Source organism: Benincasa hispida, chromosome 10 (assembly GCF_009727055.1).
Source record: "Benincasa hispida cultivar B227 chromosome 10, ASM972705v1, whole genome shotgun sequence".
NCBI lineage: Eukaryota > Viridiplantae > Streptophyta > Magnoliopsida > Cucurbitales > Cucurbitaceae > Benincasa > Benincasa hispida.
Window position 1 is genome coordinate 51,636,722 of NC_052358.1, and position 16,551 is coordinate 51,653,272.

The 16,551-nt window shown below is 32.2% G+C and overlaps 1 protein-coding gene and 1 non-coding gene across 2 annotated transcripts; one reads left to right on the top strand and one right to left on the bottom strand.

The window, feature by feature from the left end:
• Positions 1–9,055: 9,055 nt before the first annotated feature.
• Positions 9,056–9,127, top strand: TRNAD-GUC. Its single transcript has one exon. It is a non-coding gene; the product is annotated as a tRNA-Asp (tRNA).
• Positions 9,128–10,286: 1,159 nt separating this feature from the next.
• LOC120089271 lies at positions 10,287–14,690 on the bottom strand. The gene is made up of 5 exons (XM_039046689.1): positions 14,454–14,690; positions 12,755–13,430; positions 12,511–12,671; positions 12,152–12,419; positions 10,287–10,642 (listed from the first exon to the last, which is right to left on the bottom strand). The coding sequence occupies exons 1-4, from the start codon at positions 14,589–14,591 to the stop codon at positions 12,159–12,161; spliced, it is 1,236 nt and encodes a 411-aa protein (XP_038902617.1). The 5' UTR covers positions 14,592–14,690; the 3' UTR covers positions 10,287–10,642; positions 12,152–12,158.
• Between the last annotated feature and the right edge of the window lie 1,861 nt (positions 14,691–16,551).

A 16,551-nucleotide genomic window follows, 5' to 3' on the forward strand; every position in this document is an offset into this window, starting at 1 on the left:
AACCAAATTTTTACACTTTAAAATGCACTCAATTTAGTGGGATAAGTGGCATTTTGTGGAATCAACACTTTACAAAATGAATTACTCACTAATTCACTAAAAGTTGGATCTTTCCACTAAGTGAAGTCAATATTTTGACTTTTGATTATTTTAAAGTCAACATTTGACTTTAGACAAATTTTAATTAAATACAATCTTAATTCAAAATTAATTTAAAACTAATTTTGGAATTTCCTACTTAGTGAAGTCAACTTGGAACTTTGACCTTTAAAACTTGGTGAAATCAACATTTGACTTTGACCAACTTTGATTAATTCCAGTTAATTCAAATAATTAATTTTAAATTAAATTTATATTAAATAATTCATTAAACAATTTAAGTAATTTAATTTATTATTCAATTATTAGATTTAACACTAATCTCGATGAATCCTTATTCATAGTTTTGATATTTAAATCTTATTTAAATATCTTCAACTCTCTCTTTATCATTCAATTCCCAATTGAATGATATGCCGTTAAATATATCGCATATATTTAATGTTTATTCCCTAATTCAAATATAAATACTTTAAACTCACTCGTCATACTGTTCTAAGGTTTATTTCGATATGAGCTAGCAGGGGGACCAAATGGACCTACAAGTCATGAGCTCCAATGATCCGAGATTAATTGGCTAAACTCTTTTAACTGAATTAACCAACATTTGTTAACTACTAGGACACTCCACTAAAGCCTAATAGTTGCACTCTATTCACTAGAGATATATTTCTGTCCATTGATTTAACCATGATCAGTAAGTTGATACTTCACAGGTTGTTCGTATTTATAGTTGGGTCAAAATTACCATTTTATCTTTATAATACATTTTTCTCCTTAAGTCTCCACTGATCCACTAATAAACAATTGGTTTATGGTCTTACTAATAAACCAAATCCGTCTCAGTCATAGAGAGGGTGGGGCCCCTTGTTCAAGACTAGGAGTCAGTACTTAATGGAACACCTTTCTTTGTGGCTTCTTCATCATGTTGTTCCAACTTGTAGGACTATGTCCCTAGCTATCTATCTGGTCTTACCCCTAAAATGGGAGACTTATTGAGCGATGATGTTGAGCCACTCTCACCCATGCAGATTAAAGGATAATCCCGAATAACTAGGAGTTCATAATTAGCTCAGGATTGAGATCGAGTTACCTTAGGTCACCGAAATGAAACAGTCAATTTTAACCGTAAACGACATTGTAAATAAATGTGACTATTTCATCGTCCGATCTCATGCATCTTTTACATAGGATGCCTCCACTTGCATGTCTCTACATGAGTGATTCAGGATCACATCAATTGTCTTAAATACAAAGTGGGTCACATACATAGTATTTCCAGGACAAGGTACCCAACCCTATCCCTATACTTATAGACTGTTTTAGCTATATACTCGAACTTGATCCATTTTTATGTCTCCACATAAAGTTCAAGTATTCATGATATAGCCAAGGGCTCGTCAGTTTATTAGATTTAGGCTTTAACAACTATAATTTACATATTCAATAACAACTTTACTTAATATACCTCAATAACATCTTTATTGCAAAATAGAATATGTTTAATGTTTACAAACTGTGAGTTTTAGGACATACAATCCAACATTAATGTGCATCAAATATACATTAATTTTAATCTATAGTTTAATATGAATCTAATTCATATTAAATTAATATTTGAATCCTTTCAAATATTTAGTTGTCCCTAAATTAATTTTGAATCATATCCAAAATTAAATTTATATTATAAAGTTTAATTAAAATATAAACTTTATATTATAATGTATAATTATACATTATAATATCTCCTTAAGTGAATTTGAACAATTGTCTTAATTCTCTTTACGAGCTAGGAAAGAGGCCTCGTGGACCTACAAATCAGAAGTTCCAACGATGTGAGATTAATTGGTTAAATTCATTAACCACATTAATCAATATTCGTTAACTGTGGGTACACTCCACTAAAGAACCACAACTGCACTCTTCTCACTACAGATATATTTTTGTATCCATAGATATAGACCAATAACAATAAGTTAGCCCTTTACAAGTGTTTATACACCAGCTGGATCAAATTACCAATTTACCCATAGGTTACCTCTGTATCTTTACTAGTACTCCTCTAATGAACAACCTGTTTATAGTCCAACCATTAAATAGAAACCCCATTCGAGCCAATGAAAGGATAAGGCTCTTTGTTCAAGTTCCAGAAACACCACTTAAGGGAACACTCATCTACTTACCCTAAAGTCGGGAAGGAGTGAAATCCATCTTGTATTGTTATGTTCCCAACTCCCCACTCCGTCTTGTCCTCAAAATTGTAGGCTTATTGAGTCGGCGAACTAGCCACTCTCACCCATGAAAATCAAAACACAATCCTTTGTAAATAGCATAACAAATTCAGGATTAAGACTAAGTTGCCTAGGTCATCCTATTGAAATAGAAACCTAACTAGTCAACGATGTTACATTTAATGGTTACTATTTTGCGGTCCGATCTTATATAAATTCATTGCATAGGATACCTCTACTCGCATGTCACCTACACGAACGTGTTGGATCATTGCATTTGTATCAAATACAAAGTGGATCGTATCCATAGTATCACTAAGATAAGGTACTCAACCTTATCCTTATATTATAGACCATTTAGGTTATATCTTGAATATTGATCCCTCTATATCTCCACATACAGTTTAAGAATCATAGGACAACCTAGGATATTAGTTCATTAGATTTAGGATTATTAAGACAAAAAGAATTCAACACAATGAATAACATTTATTGAAATAACATCAATAGCTCTTTATAGATGATGGTCAATTATTTGCCTTTACTATCTACGAGTTTTAGGGCATAAAATCCAACAAAAGGTACATTCTGTAAATGGTTTGACTCTTTCCTTCAAACCTACTGTCAAGCTAGAGACTTTATCCTAGACCTTAGCAACCTTCTTGGTTTTTCCACTTTGACGTCCTTACTTGCCTTGGTGACTTCATCAATCCATTCGTCTATCTGACAACTGGGGTTCGTGATAGCCATCTATTTCCTCTCTCAAACTTCCCAATTATTTTTGAACTGGTGGATCTTGATCTAACTGGTCGAAATTGGCTATCTTTGCTGCTGGCTCAACTGTACCTCTACACCAGTCATTTACAGCTCTAACTGGCATCTATCGTCTCTTTGGTCCTTTGACAACACTAAATCGGCACTTTACAGTGTAAAACTTTTGTAACCAAGTGCCACTTCTTGGGATCTCAACATGAGTTTACAATGGCGACTGTCAAACACACACTTATAACCCTTATCATCCGATTTGCCAATAAAAATGAAATTTATTTTATCCTAGGCATAAACATGACATCTCGTAGTACTAACTTTCCTCAAAACGCCGTCTTCAGATTAATGTTCCCAATCCTAGCGATCTTGGAAACTCTTGAAGGATCTCATACTAAGAGTTCCATGACCGTGCTCAGATTGCTCCGATTTCACAGTGACCGAAATACAAAAGATATACATTCAACACATACAGTTATGCACATAAATCTAACTATCGGCATGCTCAGATCAAAATAAATAACAGGGAAAGGGTTCCATACCAGTTGAAGACTCTCTTCGAACTTCTAAACCCCAACGCAGCGGATCCCTCCAACAGATCTACCAACACCCGGCGAGAACGTCAACTGCAACAACACGATCAACACGACCACGAACATTGCAGTGGGGATGACACCACCATTAATGAACCCCAGGTATTCTCGAAGTGAAAACCTAAAGAGTGGGCTTCAGTGAGTTTGGTAGAGGACGGAGGACAACGATTCGTGTAGATGATAAGCAAGTGGGAGATAATACAGAGCTATCATATAGCAGAAGTGATTATCGTATAGAAGAGCTACACGATCGTGTAGGAAAATCTGAACGATCGTTTAGGAAAAACGTATACGATCGTTTAGAGAAATCGTGAGGTAGACGATCGTTTAAACGGAAGAGCTACTATTGTATAGGCTCTTGGGCGATCGTTTCACGAATTCTTTTTTGGTAATAAAAAAAATGAATGCACGATCTGAAAAATGAAAACTCTTTTCATTTTTAACCCGCCGGTTACCATAACCAACATTGCTCACTACCCACGTCCGAATGTGGAAGAATTGGTTAATTATCATATAATTAATCAATCAATCAATTATAAATATCATATTATATTTATATCCTATAGTTTGATATCACATATCTACTATAGTATTTTATCCTCTACTTGATATAAATCATATTTATATCTAATTTCCTTCAAAATAATGTATCTCATACATTTAGCCAATTATATCATATATAATTAAACTTCCTCTTGTCAATTTGAACATTTTAAATTAACCAAAACACTGGTTCTCGACTTTATCCAAGCTACCCAGGGGACCTAATGGACCTGTGGCTCGAAGCTCTAACGGTATGTGAATAGCTGACTAAACTCTTTAGCCATGAGATCCATCATCCATTAACTGTCAGTGATTCCACTAAAGACCAACAAATGAACTCTTCTTACCACAGATTTATTTCTGTGTCCATTGGATATAACCCATTATGAGTACGATGACCCTTCACAGATGCTCGTAAGTACAACTGGGCCAATTTACCATTTTGCTTCTATAGTTACATCTCACTCCTTAAGTACCACTGATTCCTCTAATGAACAATACAACATAGTCCAACTATGTGTGAACACCTCTCGGGCCAAGAGAAGGTATGTGGCGCCACATCGTTCAAGCCTCAGAATCAGCCCTTAAGGGAGCCATCTATCTACTTACCCCTTCCATGGGGAAGGAGTGAATTCCATCTTGTGTAGCTGAGGTTCCAGCTCCCAAATCAGACGAATCTCCAAAATGGTAGATTTGAATGGCCACTCGCACCCATACAAATCAAATGACCGCCCTCAATGGTAGGAGTTCTTAACTCACTCAGCATTGAGGTCATGTTACCTATTGTCATCCTAGTGAAGTGAAGTCTCTGTCATGAACGGTGTTATATAATGAGACGTTAACACTTCGTGGTCGGGTCTTATACAAACTTTTTGTATAGGACGCCCCCGCTCACATGTCCCCAACACGAATGATGAGGATCATACCATCTGTAACAAGTCACAACACTTGTGACCATTCCACAAAGCGGGTCGCATCCGTAGCGTTACCAGGATAAGGTTTCCCTCCTTTATCCATATACTACAGACCATTTTGGTTATCACTCAAGACATGATCCACCTGTATGTCACCACATACATACTTAAGTCACATACAGATAACCAAGGATTTTATGTTTATTGGTTTGTGGTAAAGCAAATAAAACAATTAACCGAACAAAATACAAGATGTGAAGTAAATATCATATATTAACAACACAAGTGTTCGTACATACTGTTTACAAACTACAGGACACGAGACTTTAGGGCATTAATCCCAACAACTCTACCATTCCTCATTCTCACTAAACCACGATGTTCTGATGTTCTGATGTGAATAGACTCCTATTTGAAGTTATGCGTGCTGAAGCTGCATTATAATTGTCCGTTCAGATGAGTGACTACTACTTTGTGTGTAACTCTCAACACAGGCATAGACATCACTAATTATTTCTTCATCAGTTTCAACCAGATTTATCATTACTTCTTCAGTATCAACCAAATTTACCTTATGTTTTTTTAATCCTTTTCTAGTTTCCTACTCTGATCTTTGAAGTGACCTTTCTTGTGATGGTAAAAATACTCTATCTTCTTATTCCTGATCTTCCACTTTTTATTACTGCTACTCGACCCATCATTTTCAGAGTCCACCCTGTCTTTACCTTTAGTCACCACTAAAGCTAACCTACAGTAGATTCTTTACTACTGTCTTTCCAACAAATTTCTTTAGATATAGCTAAATCATAAATCCCTGAAAACTTTAAAGTGTTATTCCCAATTGAATTAACTATCAGGTAAAGACATTAATAATTGAATAGCATACACCTCATCAGTAAATTATATTTTAATAGATTTTAACTGATTAATAAAATTGTAACCTCATTAATATAGGAATTTACATAAGCATCCTCAACCATTTGCATATTGAAATACTTCTTAAGAAGATAAGCCTTATTATTGTCAGATGGTTTCTTATACCTATTTATAAGCGCTTCCATCAACTTTACTGCATTAGTCTCATCGGCGAAAAGACTAGCAACATTCATTAACAAACACATCTGATGATTGCAACAGCTTCTTCGTTCAGGTTCTCCCAATCTTCATCTGAAATCTCTTTCGGTCTCTCATTTAATGCCTTATGCAATTTCTTATAAGTTAAGAAATCATTAACCTACATCTTCCAATACCCAAAAAATTTTCCATCAAATTTCATGATTCTCTTGAAACCTCTTGGCTCTGATAATACCATAACTCCTAAACCAAAATGCTCTGATACTACTGGTTGAGAATTTATCTAAAATATAAATAAATGGAGAAACAAAATCAGATCTAAAATTCTCACGTTCGCAAGTTAGAGCAAAAAAAGGTTAACAATTATAAAATAGCAAATAATTAAGAGAAGAGAAAACAAAATCGACACCAAAAATATACTGGTTCACCCCAAATTCGGGACTATGTCTAGTCTTCTGCAACTGCATGTTCTACTATGATGAAGATTGCAAAGTTCCAAAACTTGAACTACAAATCTCTCCCCAAATAGCCAAATGTGAACTAAATCCAGTACCACAACTCGGTAACTTAATATAAAATAAGAGAAACATTGAAAAAAATTACACTCTGTATTGTGTTGTATTTTTTTTTTGTTTATTTTCCATCATTGTGTGCCTATCCATGGAGTTTTATCTCCACAATCCCAACACCTTTTCAATACAAAGTGGTTTGAGCTGCACAATGTTTTTGTTGGGTTGTTGAATTTTAGAGGGGACAAGCCCGAGAATATCTATTGCACTAGTGGTTTAAATTTAATACATACAACAGAGGGCTTGATCTCTTTAAAAAGAACGATTCGTACCTCTACCTAATCGTTTACGTTTTGTTTCTCAATATTTACTCTATTTTCCTCTTATATTTCTAATTCCCTCAACAGGTGGTTTGAGGCTCTTGGAGTACTATGCTAAGTATACCTATTCATATAATTTTGATACCTATTCCAAATAATTTGATCACTGCCCATGTTTAGCAAGGTTCTCAAGTAGTTTGATCAGATTTGAGCCAATAGGTGAGAATTCCTTAATTGTAAACTTAATTAGTCAGGTCATGAAACTCAACTTACGGTAAGAAAAAAAATAAAATAAAATTACATTTAAATATAAATTATATTATATATTTGATCAAATTTTTGTTTTGTTTTGTTTTGTTTTTTTTCCGTATGGATGGTTAACCTGAGGTTCAATGAGTAAGATAATATTTATATATTTCGTTAACGTTAAAATTTTAAAATTTTACCTTTACATTTATTGTAATAATATACACAGTGTAACATATAATTGACCAACCCACAGAAATCGTCCAGATGAAAATATAATGGTCTTTTTTTAACATCTTTAAAAATTATGTTGACAAACAAGTTGTCCAAAGGTTTTTTCTTTGTTTTTTTTTAATATCTGTCAATGTGTCAGTCAGCTTACACAGATTTCGACTATTTTTACAGAACAACCTACTTGACTCTACAATATTTGGACGCCAAGAAAACTCGTAAAAAAATTTCTTCATATTTTTAAAGAAACAAAATATTGCTTTATTCTACATTTAGATACTTTAATGCAAAATACGTGGTGGAGAATCAAATTTCCAACATCGAAGTTGATAGTACAAATTAAGTTAGCTGAACTAAGCATATTTTTGTGTGATTCTAAAATAATTTAAATCACTTTTGTCATTTTCAAAATTACTCTGTAACATGATTTTAATTATTCAAGATCAATTTTGATGATATAAAAATTGCATTTAATAGTTTATGATCAAATATTAAATTATTTTTAGTAATTAATAAAACTTATTTTGAAATGATTTTAACCATGACAAAAGTGATTTTAACAATTTTTAAATCACACCTTGCACTTAATCCTGATTTGTACTTCCTAACCAATTTCTACATGCAATATTTTTTCTTTTTTTTTTTTCCCTTTTCTTTCATTTTTTCCTTTTTTGAAAATCAAAATGCAAGTCATCTATACACATTATCATACATTTTTCAACAAGTAGGAATATAAAAATTTGAATCTTTGATCCCATAGTATGCTAGGCTCATTATGACACACTATCATCATTAAATTGTGTTAATTAATTATTAAAATGAAAAATTACAAAAACCACTCTTAAAATATGATAATAGTTACAATTATATCTTTAAACGGTTTAAAAATTGAGCCCCCGACCTTATCCAAATGTTAAAATTGAACCCTTAAACTTACATAATTATATAAATTGTAATAAGTGTTTAAGGGTTCAATCTTTATCATTTGTGGGTTTAATTTTTACAATTATTGTAAGTTTGAGGGTCCAACTTTAACACTTTTAGAAGTTAGGGGTGCCATTGTTACTATTGAAAGTTTAATGATATAATTGCAACTATCACTATATTTTAAGGATGGTTTTCGCAATTTTCCCGGATTAAAACTTAAGGTCTGTTTGATAACTATTCTTTTTTTTTTTTTTTTTGAAAATTAAGTCTATGGACACTACTTCCACCTCCAAATTTTTTCTTTTGTTGTCTACTTTTTACCAATGGTTTGAAAAATCAAGCCAAAATAAAGTAGCTTTCAAAAAGTTGTTTTTGTTTTTGGAATTTGACTAAGAATTCAAACATTGTACTTAATAAAGATGCAAATCATGATAAGAAATGTGGATAAAATATGCTTAATTTTGAAAAGCAAGAACAATATACTAAATGATTACCAAAAGCATAAATAAATCTTTCCATATATTTTGTAATTAATTAAGAAGACGATAATTAAAAATTTAACTTATAATTTCGGATAAAATTTATGTAGAATAAATATAACAGGTCGTTGTAGTATAGTGGTGAGTATTCCCGCCTGTCACGCGGGTGACCCGGGTTCGATCCCCGGCAACGGCGTTTTTTGGTTTTTTTTTGGGGTTTTTTTCTTTCTGTTTTATCTTTTTTGGTTGTTATATTTCTTTTCTCCTGGCAACAATGCATACTAAGATACTCATTTCATTTCTTCCATTTATTGGCAACAATACAATCCTAAGTTAATACATAACAAATATTATTTAACACTACATTTCGAGTTTAAACCAACTATTTGGCACAAAACACTCAGTCAAAGAATCACAAATACAACATAGATACGATGTCACATCATTTTATTTATATTTTAAGACACTAACAAAACAAAAGATTTGGCAAATTTTTCCATGGGTACCACAAAACAGGTTCTGGTCGAGGACGGGACAAGGAGGAGAGAATATCCCTATCCATATCCTAACTTGTTTAATTTTCCAATACTTTTTAATATATATATATATATAATATTAATTAAAACAATGGTCATTAAAAAAACCTCAAATTTTCTTTCATTTCTCTTTATGAAAAAATGAATTGTTGTAACTTTACGAATTTTTATTGTTCGTGTTTTGTTTTCATTTTAAATTGTATGCATTTGTACGTATAAAAATTCTTTTTTTCACTAAGAAAATGTAATTTATATAGAAAAAGTAGAATTGAAATTAAATTTAATGTACAAAAAGAAATAGCTAATAAAAAATTTGATCCCTGGAAAATTCCCACCCTCAAATAGTTAGATGGAGGTGGGGATGAAGAGCTCCTCCGCCCCATTGCCAACCATACACGATGATGACAAATTTATTACAACATTCACTTGTTTAAAATATATATAATTTTTACTCTGAAAGGAAATTCATAGTCAGTAAATTTATTCATTTATATGCTAAAAAAAGAGTTTGTTTGCTATCAAATTTTATTACTTTTGTCCTACATTATTATGTATCACATAGTAAACAAGGATTCAATTAGTGTCACAAACATTGTTGACTTATAGTAGTAACAAGTATTTGAAACGCGTCTAATAAGTGTTATAGTGTCAAGGTGTCTAGCATGAAACAGCTAACCAAACTAAAGTGTTTGTGCTTCTTAGGTCAGAACAGTCATAACTCGATATCGGGAAACTACTCCGACCACTAAGATCCACCCCTCCGATCTGAATTGTTTCCCGATGACACAAGTCATTTACAGATGGAATTGAACAGGTTCATTCTTCAATTGGTGGTATCCATTTCTTTGGAAAAGAACAGTCAGTTTTCAGAGTTCATGACAATACATTACAGAGAAAAGAAAACCAACTTTTTAAATTTTGCATTCAGGGAAGAATTTACAGATGGAGGTTAAAGCACTGGAGTTTCAAAGTTCAACCACTCTTCAACTTCCTGCTTTGGAGAAAAAAGCTGTAAATGATAAAGACGAAAAGTGGACATTGACAAGGTTACAAGGATAATCTGCAACAACAGGGTGTTGTGTGAATCAAGATCTCGTTGTCATCTGTTTTTGGAGAAAAATTCCAACATATTTGCATAATAATCCACTGGATGTTCCAGGTTTTTCCATGATTTCCTGTAAAAATGCAGATAGTAGAATGCAAGATATGAGATTGTCAGGTGTGTGATTGATGAAAAAACAAAAGACAGAAGACAAAAGAGACTATGATTTCTACAGAACAGAATGTTCACATGTACTCTCTCAAAAGGTTTCTTTCGTTTATGTTTCTCATTTCTCATTTTAAAGAATTGTTATCAAAATTTGGAACTAAGAACTTATGGTTTCTTGTTTGTTGTTTCTGATTGTACAAAAACATAAATGGGCATTGTTTATCTTTTTTTTTTTTCACTTGAGCAAAATGCAATGCATTTGAAAAATTAAATATGATGTGATAAGTTTAACGTCCATTTAATAAACATTTGGTTTTTGAAAATTATGCTTATTTCCTCTTATATGGTTTGCATCTTTCTTAAACACGAGTTGGATTCTAAGCCAAATTTCAAAAATAAAAACAAGATTTTAAAAACTATTGTTTTTTAGTTTTCAAAAGGGAAAATTGCAAAAACCAACCCCGAAGTATGTAGCAGTTGCAATCACACTCTCAAACTTTGAATTATAAAACTTGAGCCCTCAAATGTATACAAGTGTTAAAAGTGGACCCTCAAACTTAAATAATCATAGAAATTATAACAATCGTACAACTTTGAGGGTCAAGTTTTATCATTTGGTTATCCAATTTCTACAACTATTATAAGTTTGAGGATTCATTTTTAACACTTGTAAAAGTGTGAGGGTCCAATTTTTCAATTGAAATTTTGAGGGTATAATTGTAAATTTGCAACTACGACCATACTTTATGGGTGGTTTATGCAATTTGTGCTTTTCAAAATTTGGCTTGGTTTTTGAAAACGTTGGAAAAAAGTAGATAATAAATAGGAATTAAGAGATGGAAGGGGTGTTCATAGCCTAATTTTTAAAAACTAAAAGCTAAAAACCAAATAGTTACCAAAAGAGACCTTAAATATTTTGTGTTTTTTTACCGTGAAATAGAATACTTTATGTTTAGAAAAATAATTTCGAAGTAAAACTTTTGATTTTAAAGTTTGAGATAATAATAAAAAAAGTAATAAAATGGTTACTAAATGAAAATCAACTATCAAATACATTTTTCATATTCTTTCTTCGAGAAAACAAAAAAACAAGAAACAGGAACATAACAAACAGCCTTTAATTTTCATAATGAAGATTAGAGCTAAATATTGAAGGTAGCCAGACTCAGATTTTGAATCTACATGTAATTCCAGAATCCATTTACTTCATCTCCTCAAGGGACAAGGGGCATAATCAACAATGGCACAGATCACAGTAATCTCCAAAATAATGTAATATAGTTAATTAGCCATTTGGGTGACATTCTGAGGAATAGTATTCTCTTTTGTTTTCAAAATTTCAACAATTTCCTAGTATATGTAAACATTAAAAAAATTGTGCTCATATTTAAAATCTAATGAAGCATGCAAGAAAAAAGAGCAGTCAACCTTGAAAACATTACATAATACACGTCAAATTCAGCAAAAAGATTACCTCGGGTTCAAGTTTTTGTTGGATTGTCATGGACTCGGAATACTGTAACTTTGAGCACAATATCTTTTATGTCAATCAGTTCAAAGACACAAACGTCTTCTTCTTTCAAGTCATTATCCACGACGAAGTCAGCCCATCCCCTGGTTAGCTTGGTGCCAGGACCTTCACGAATGCATCGGACACGCCATTGCTTCCCACTCGAGACCTGAAGTGTGATCTCGCCCGACACTCCTTTTAGATACTTTTCAGCAAATTTGGATGGTATGTGCTGTCAACAACGAAATAGAGTTCATTTGTACTATCTACTTCAGAATACAGTTGAGAATCACATAATGGAGTGTAGAGCTAAAAAAACTTACCAGATGGAACCCTCTTCGTACATAGGATTGTCTCATAACAATCCAGCAAAAAGGATTACCAAACTTGAACTCCTCAACTCCAAAAGCCATCCTACTAATTTTATGTGGGATGTTTCCACATTTTTTTTCGACTATTGGCTCATTGTCATTGTAGTAGTCAACTACATTGAATTTTGATATTAAGAACCAATTTATTTCTGAGAATCTGCAAATTAGTTAAACTGTGTGCATTTGTAGAACTTACTTGGTTCAACTTTCAACTTCTTTTTCCTGGCTCCTTCCTCTCTTTCATCAGAAAATTGAAAGTCAAGATTCTCTCTAGCTTTTGCGAGCTCGTCCCCGTCGAATTGTATACCAATATCTCGATTTGAATTTAGTAGTTGCAAACGCAACTTATCTAAATCCTTGAGTGGATTATCAAAATCCTTTAGAGGATGCAGGTTCTCTGTGTCAAACCAATGCATAAAGTTCTTAATGCTAGTCCCATTGCAACTTCCATTGAATTTCTGCTGGTCTGGAAACTCACAAAAAGTGTTCTTGACCGAAGGGCGTGGAGAGGGTGCTGGAGAACTGGTTCCAAATATTTCAACTAATTTCTTGTATTCAGCTTCTTTTCCGAGCGTAACTGGACATTGTTCACCATCGTTTTGTTCATTTGAAGGATCGCATGGACCATTTGGAGTAGCAGTTAGGTTGAACATGTAAAAGTTGAAAACAGAATTTCCCTCAAATCTGAAGACCAAGAGCTGTCCAACTTGAATGCAATGATGTTTGACAAAATCATGCCAACCATCTTCAAACCACAAACTACGGCCATGTCTTTTTAATTCCAGAACCCATCGATAACCATTGGGAACAACTAGAGTAACAAGATCAGAAAGATCATCTCCAAACTTCTTAGCAAACTTATTTGGTATTTTCTGTAGACACATAAAATTAATCTGTTAAACAAACAATACTACAGAGAAAATATCCCAATCTGTGGGATTTCTATTGAAAGTAACTATCATGACTTAACAAAAGTTTTAATACCATTATCAAACTAGTGAACGGTTACAAAAAGCAATAATAGATCATCGTTTTCTCACCCCTTCTGAAACAAGCCAACTCAACAGTAAGCACTGTAATACACAAGTCTCCAAAATTCTTTGAACAGCAGAAATTCAAATTTCAACCCCGTTAATGGAATTTCCAAGGGCAAAAATGAAAAGGAGGAAAAAAGAAAACAGTCGAACACTATCCTCCAGCGGTTTAGCTTTTAACTGATGTTCACTGCCTGATCAAATCAGTTAAATGAATCGCCCACACAAATTATTAGCCTAAAGCGAAAACAGGGGTCCTCGCAGTATAGATAGAGATAGAAAAAAGTTGATCATTCAAGGCCAATTAGAAAAGTAAAGATCAATCAACGCCAATAAACTCAAGCTGCAAAAGATAAGACCCAATTATTCACGACCCAAATCCTGTTCTTCGCCATTGATGCTCATTCATCACCTTCCAATTCGTTCCTCTCTACCACTTCCACACACTCTCTATACAGCAAAAGAATTTAGCTTTAGGTCTCTCGTCCCTCTGATCTTCACAAAAAAAAAAAAAAAAAAAAAAAAAAAAAAAAAATCTAACCGAATTACCACAAAAAATTCCATTCTAAAATCAGCTTAAAATCTAATCACAGAAACATTTTCTCTCAATTTCTTCACCATCTATCAAAATTTAACCATTCCATCATACCCCATCAAAGCAAACAAGAAAAAGGAAGCTAAGACACGATTGATCACTTATCTCGAGTAAGCAAAGAAATGAAAATCAGTCTACATTCTACATTCTCTTCCCCAGAACCGATTCTAGGTTCCGTTTATTTTCCTCTTCCCATAAAAAAAATCAAAGCAAAATTCACACAGAAACAAAACGAAACACGGGCGGTATGACCAATGACTGATTACCAGCTTCTTGTCTTGAAGAATAGACGGCACCACCAGCTTATAGAAGAGACCAGCTCTCCTTGCTGGAGAGCTTTCATTGAAGGATTGAGCTCCATCTTGTTCGTTTGACTCGGCCATGGCTGTAAGAGAGTTTTCCATGGAAATTTCAGCAGACCCTTAATTCAATTACCATCGATTTTCTGGCAAAGAAACCTTGCAAGTCGAAACCCGGCGCTGTGTGTGCGCGAGCAGGGAGAGAGAAATGGAGGGTCAAAAAACTATGCTGTGTGTGTACAATGTGGGCCCACTTTTGTAAGAGCTAATAGAGAAGTGACACGTTTGATTTTTTGGACCTAGTGGCTTTAATAAATTGCTTAAACTAGAAAATTAGGGGAAAAAAAAGAAAAAAAAAAAAGAAAGAAAAGAAAAGGGTTTTGCATATAAAGAAAGAATATTAAATATTTGATTTAATGTGGAGTAAAATACCCTTTTTGTCCTTAGATTGGTTTTTGAGTTTTGAGCATAGTTTTTTATTTGCTTCCGAGATTTCAAAGTGTTTAAAGTTTGAGTTTGATTTCAATTTAGTTTTTAGGTTTCAAAGTGTTATAATTCTATTTTTGAGATTTGAACTTTGTTTCAATTTAATTTCTAGATCTCAAGATTTGCACTTTTAACATCAATTTTTCACTAAATACTCACTTTGGTCTTTTACGTTAACATCTTGATTTTGTTAGTTATGTTAAACTAATTAATAAACGTTAACACTAAATATTAAAAGTGAAAATTTAGTAAAAATATACATGTTAAATGTGTAAATCTTTAAATTTAGAGTCTAAATTGAAAAAACTTATGCTCTCTATGGTAAATTTGTAATATTCAAAATTTAGGTACTAAATTAAAATTAAACCAAAAACTAAAAATATAACATTTTGAAACTTAGAGATCAATCAGAAACAAATTAAAATCACTGATAGAAAAGATATTTTTTCCTTTTAATCTATCATATTATTTGGGTTCTTTTCAAATTTAGTATTAAAACGTTGATCTCTCGAGTCCCTAGTGTCATTATCTTAGAGACAATATCTATTCATTTCTTTAAGGTCGGTCATTCAAATTTTCATCCCTCATTTATTATTTTTTTAAAAAATCAATTCGGTCCATTATCGTTTAACATTTTTACTTTATTCTTCTAATGATAGATGTTGAAATTAGTTGATGATGAATCTTTTTTAAGGAAAGTTGATGAAGAACTTAAGATAATATTTATTTTTTTATATTATTATTAATTTAGAAGATGAATTAGAACTTCGAAACATGTCTTGTAGATTTTTTTTTCCACTCAAAATTTCTATCAATTTACTAAATATTATATCATGTTATATAATTTTATTAAAAACCAATTTTAACAATAATCATCTATGAGGGGTATTGAAAATTAGTAAAACATAATAAAACTTTATGGATAGTATGAAAGAAATTGAAAGAAACACCTACGAAATATAAACTTCATCCGTTTATCTCAAAAAATAAAATAAAATAAAAATTTGAAAAATTTTCACTGATAGAAAAAATGTCAAACTATTTACAGAAATAATTTAAAAAATACTGATAGACATTGATAGACTTCTTTCAGCGTCTATCTTATCAGTGATAGATTTCTATCAATTTTTGTCACTAATAGACACTGATAAACTTCTATTAACCTCTATCAAATAAAATTAAAATTTAACTCTTTTGTATAAATAACTTCTCTTATTTTTCTATTTTAAAAAATCTTTCATCTATTTACCCATACAAATGGAATAGATATGCATGACATAAGTATAAAAATTATTTATTCATCATTTATTCCAATTATAAATTTCATTTGATTTTGATTCTCTATAGTTTAAATTTAGTTTAACTTTGGTTTTTTCGTCTTATATTTTTATTTCGATTAAAAAAAAAATTGTAATGGATAGCAATATTAGGGTTAAGATTAGTAAATATAGCACAAGGATAAAAATATTGCATATGTGGCACAAGTTGACTAGTCACCATTTCTTTTCCAAATTTGCCCTCATTTGTAGTCGTCTTCTTCTTCCATATGCAACATCTTGGGCTTCTTTTACTTCTCTCT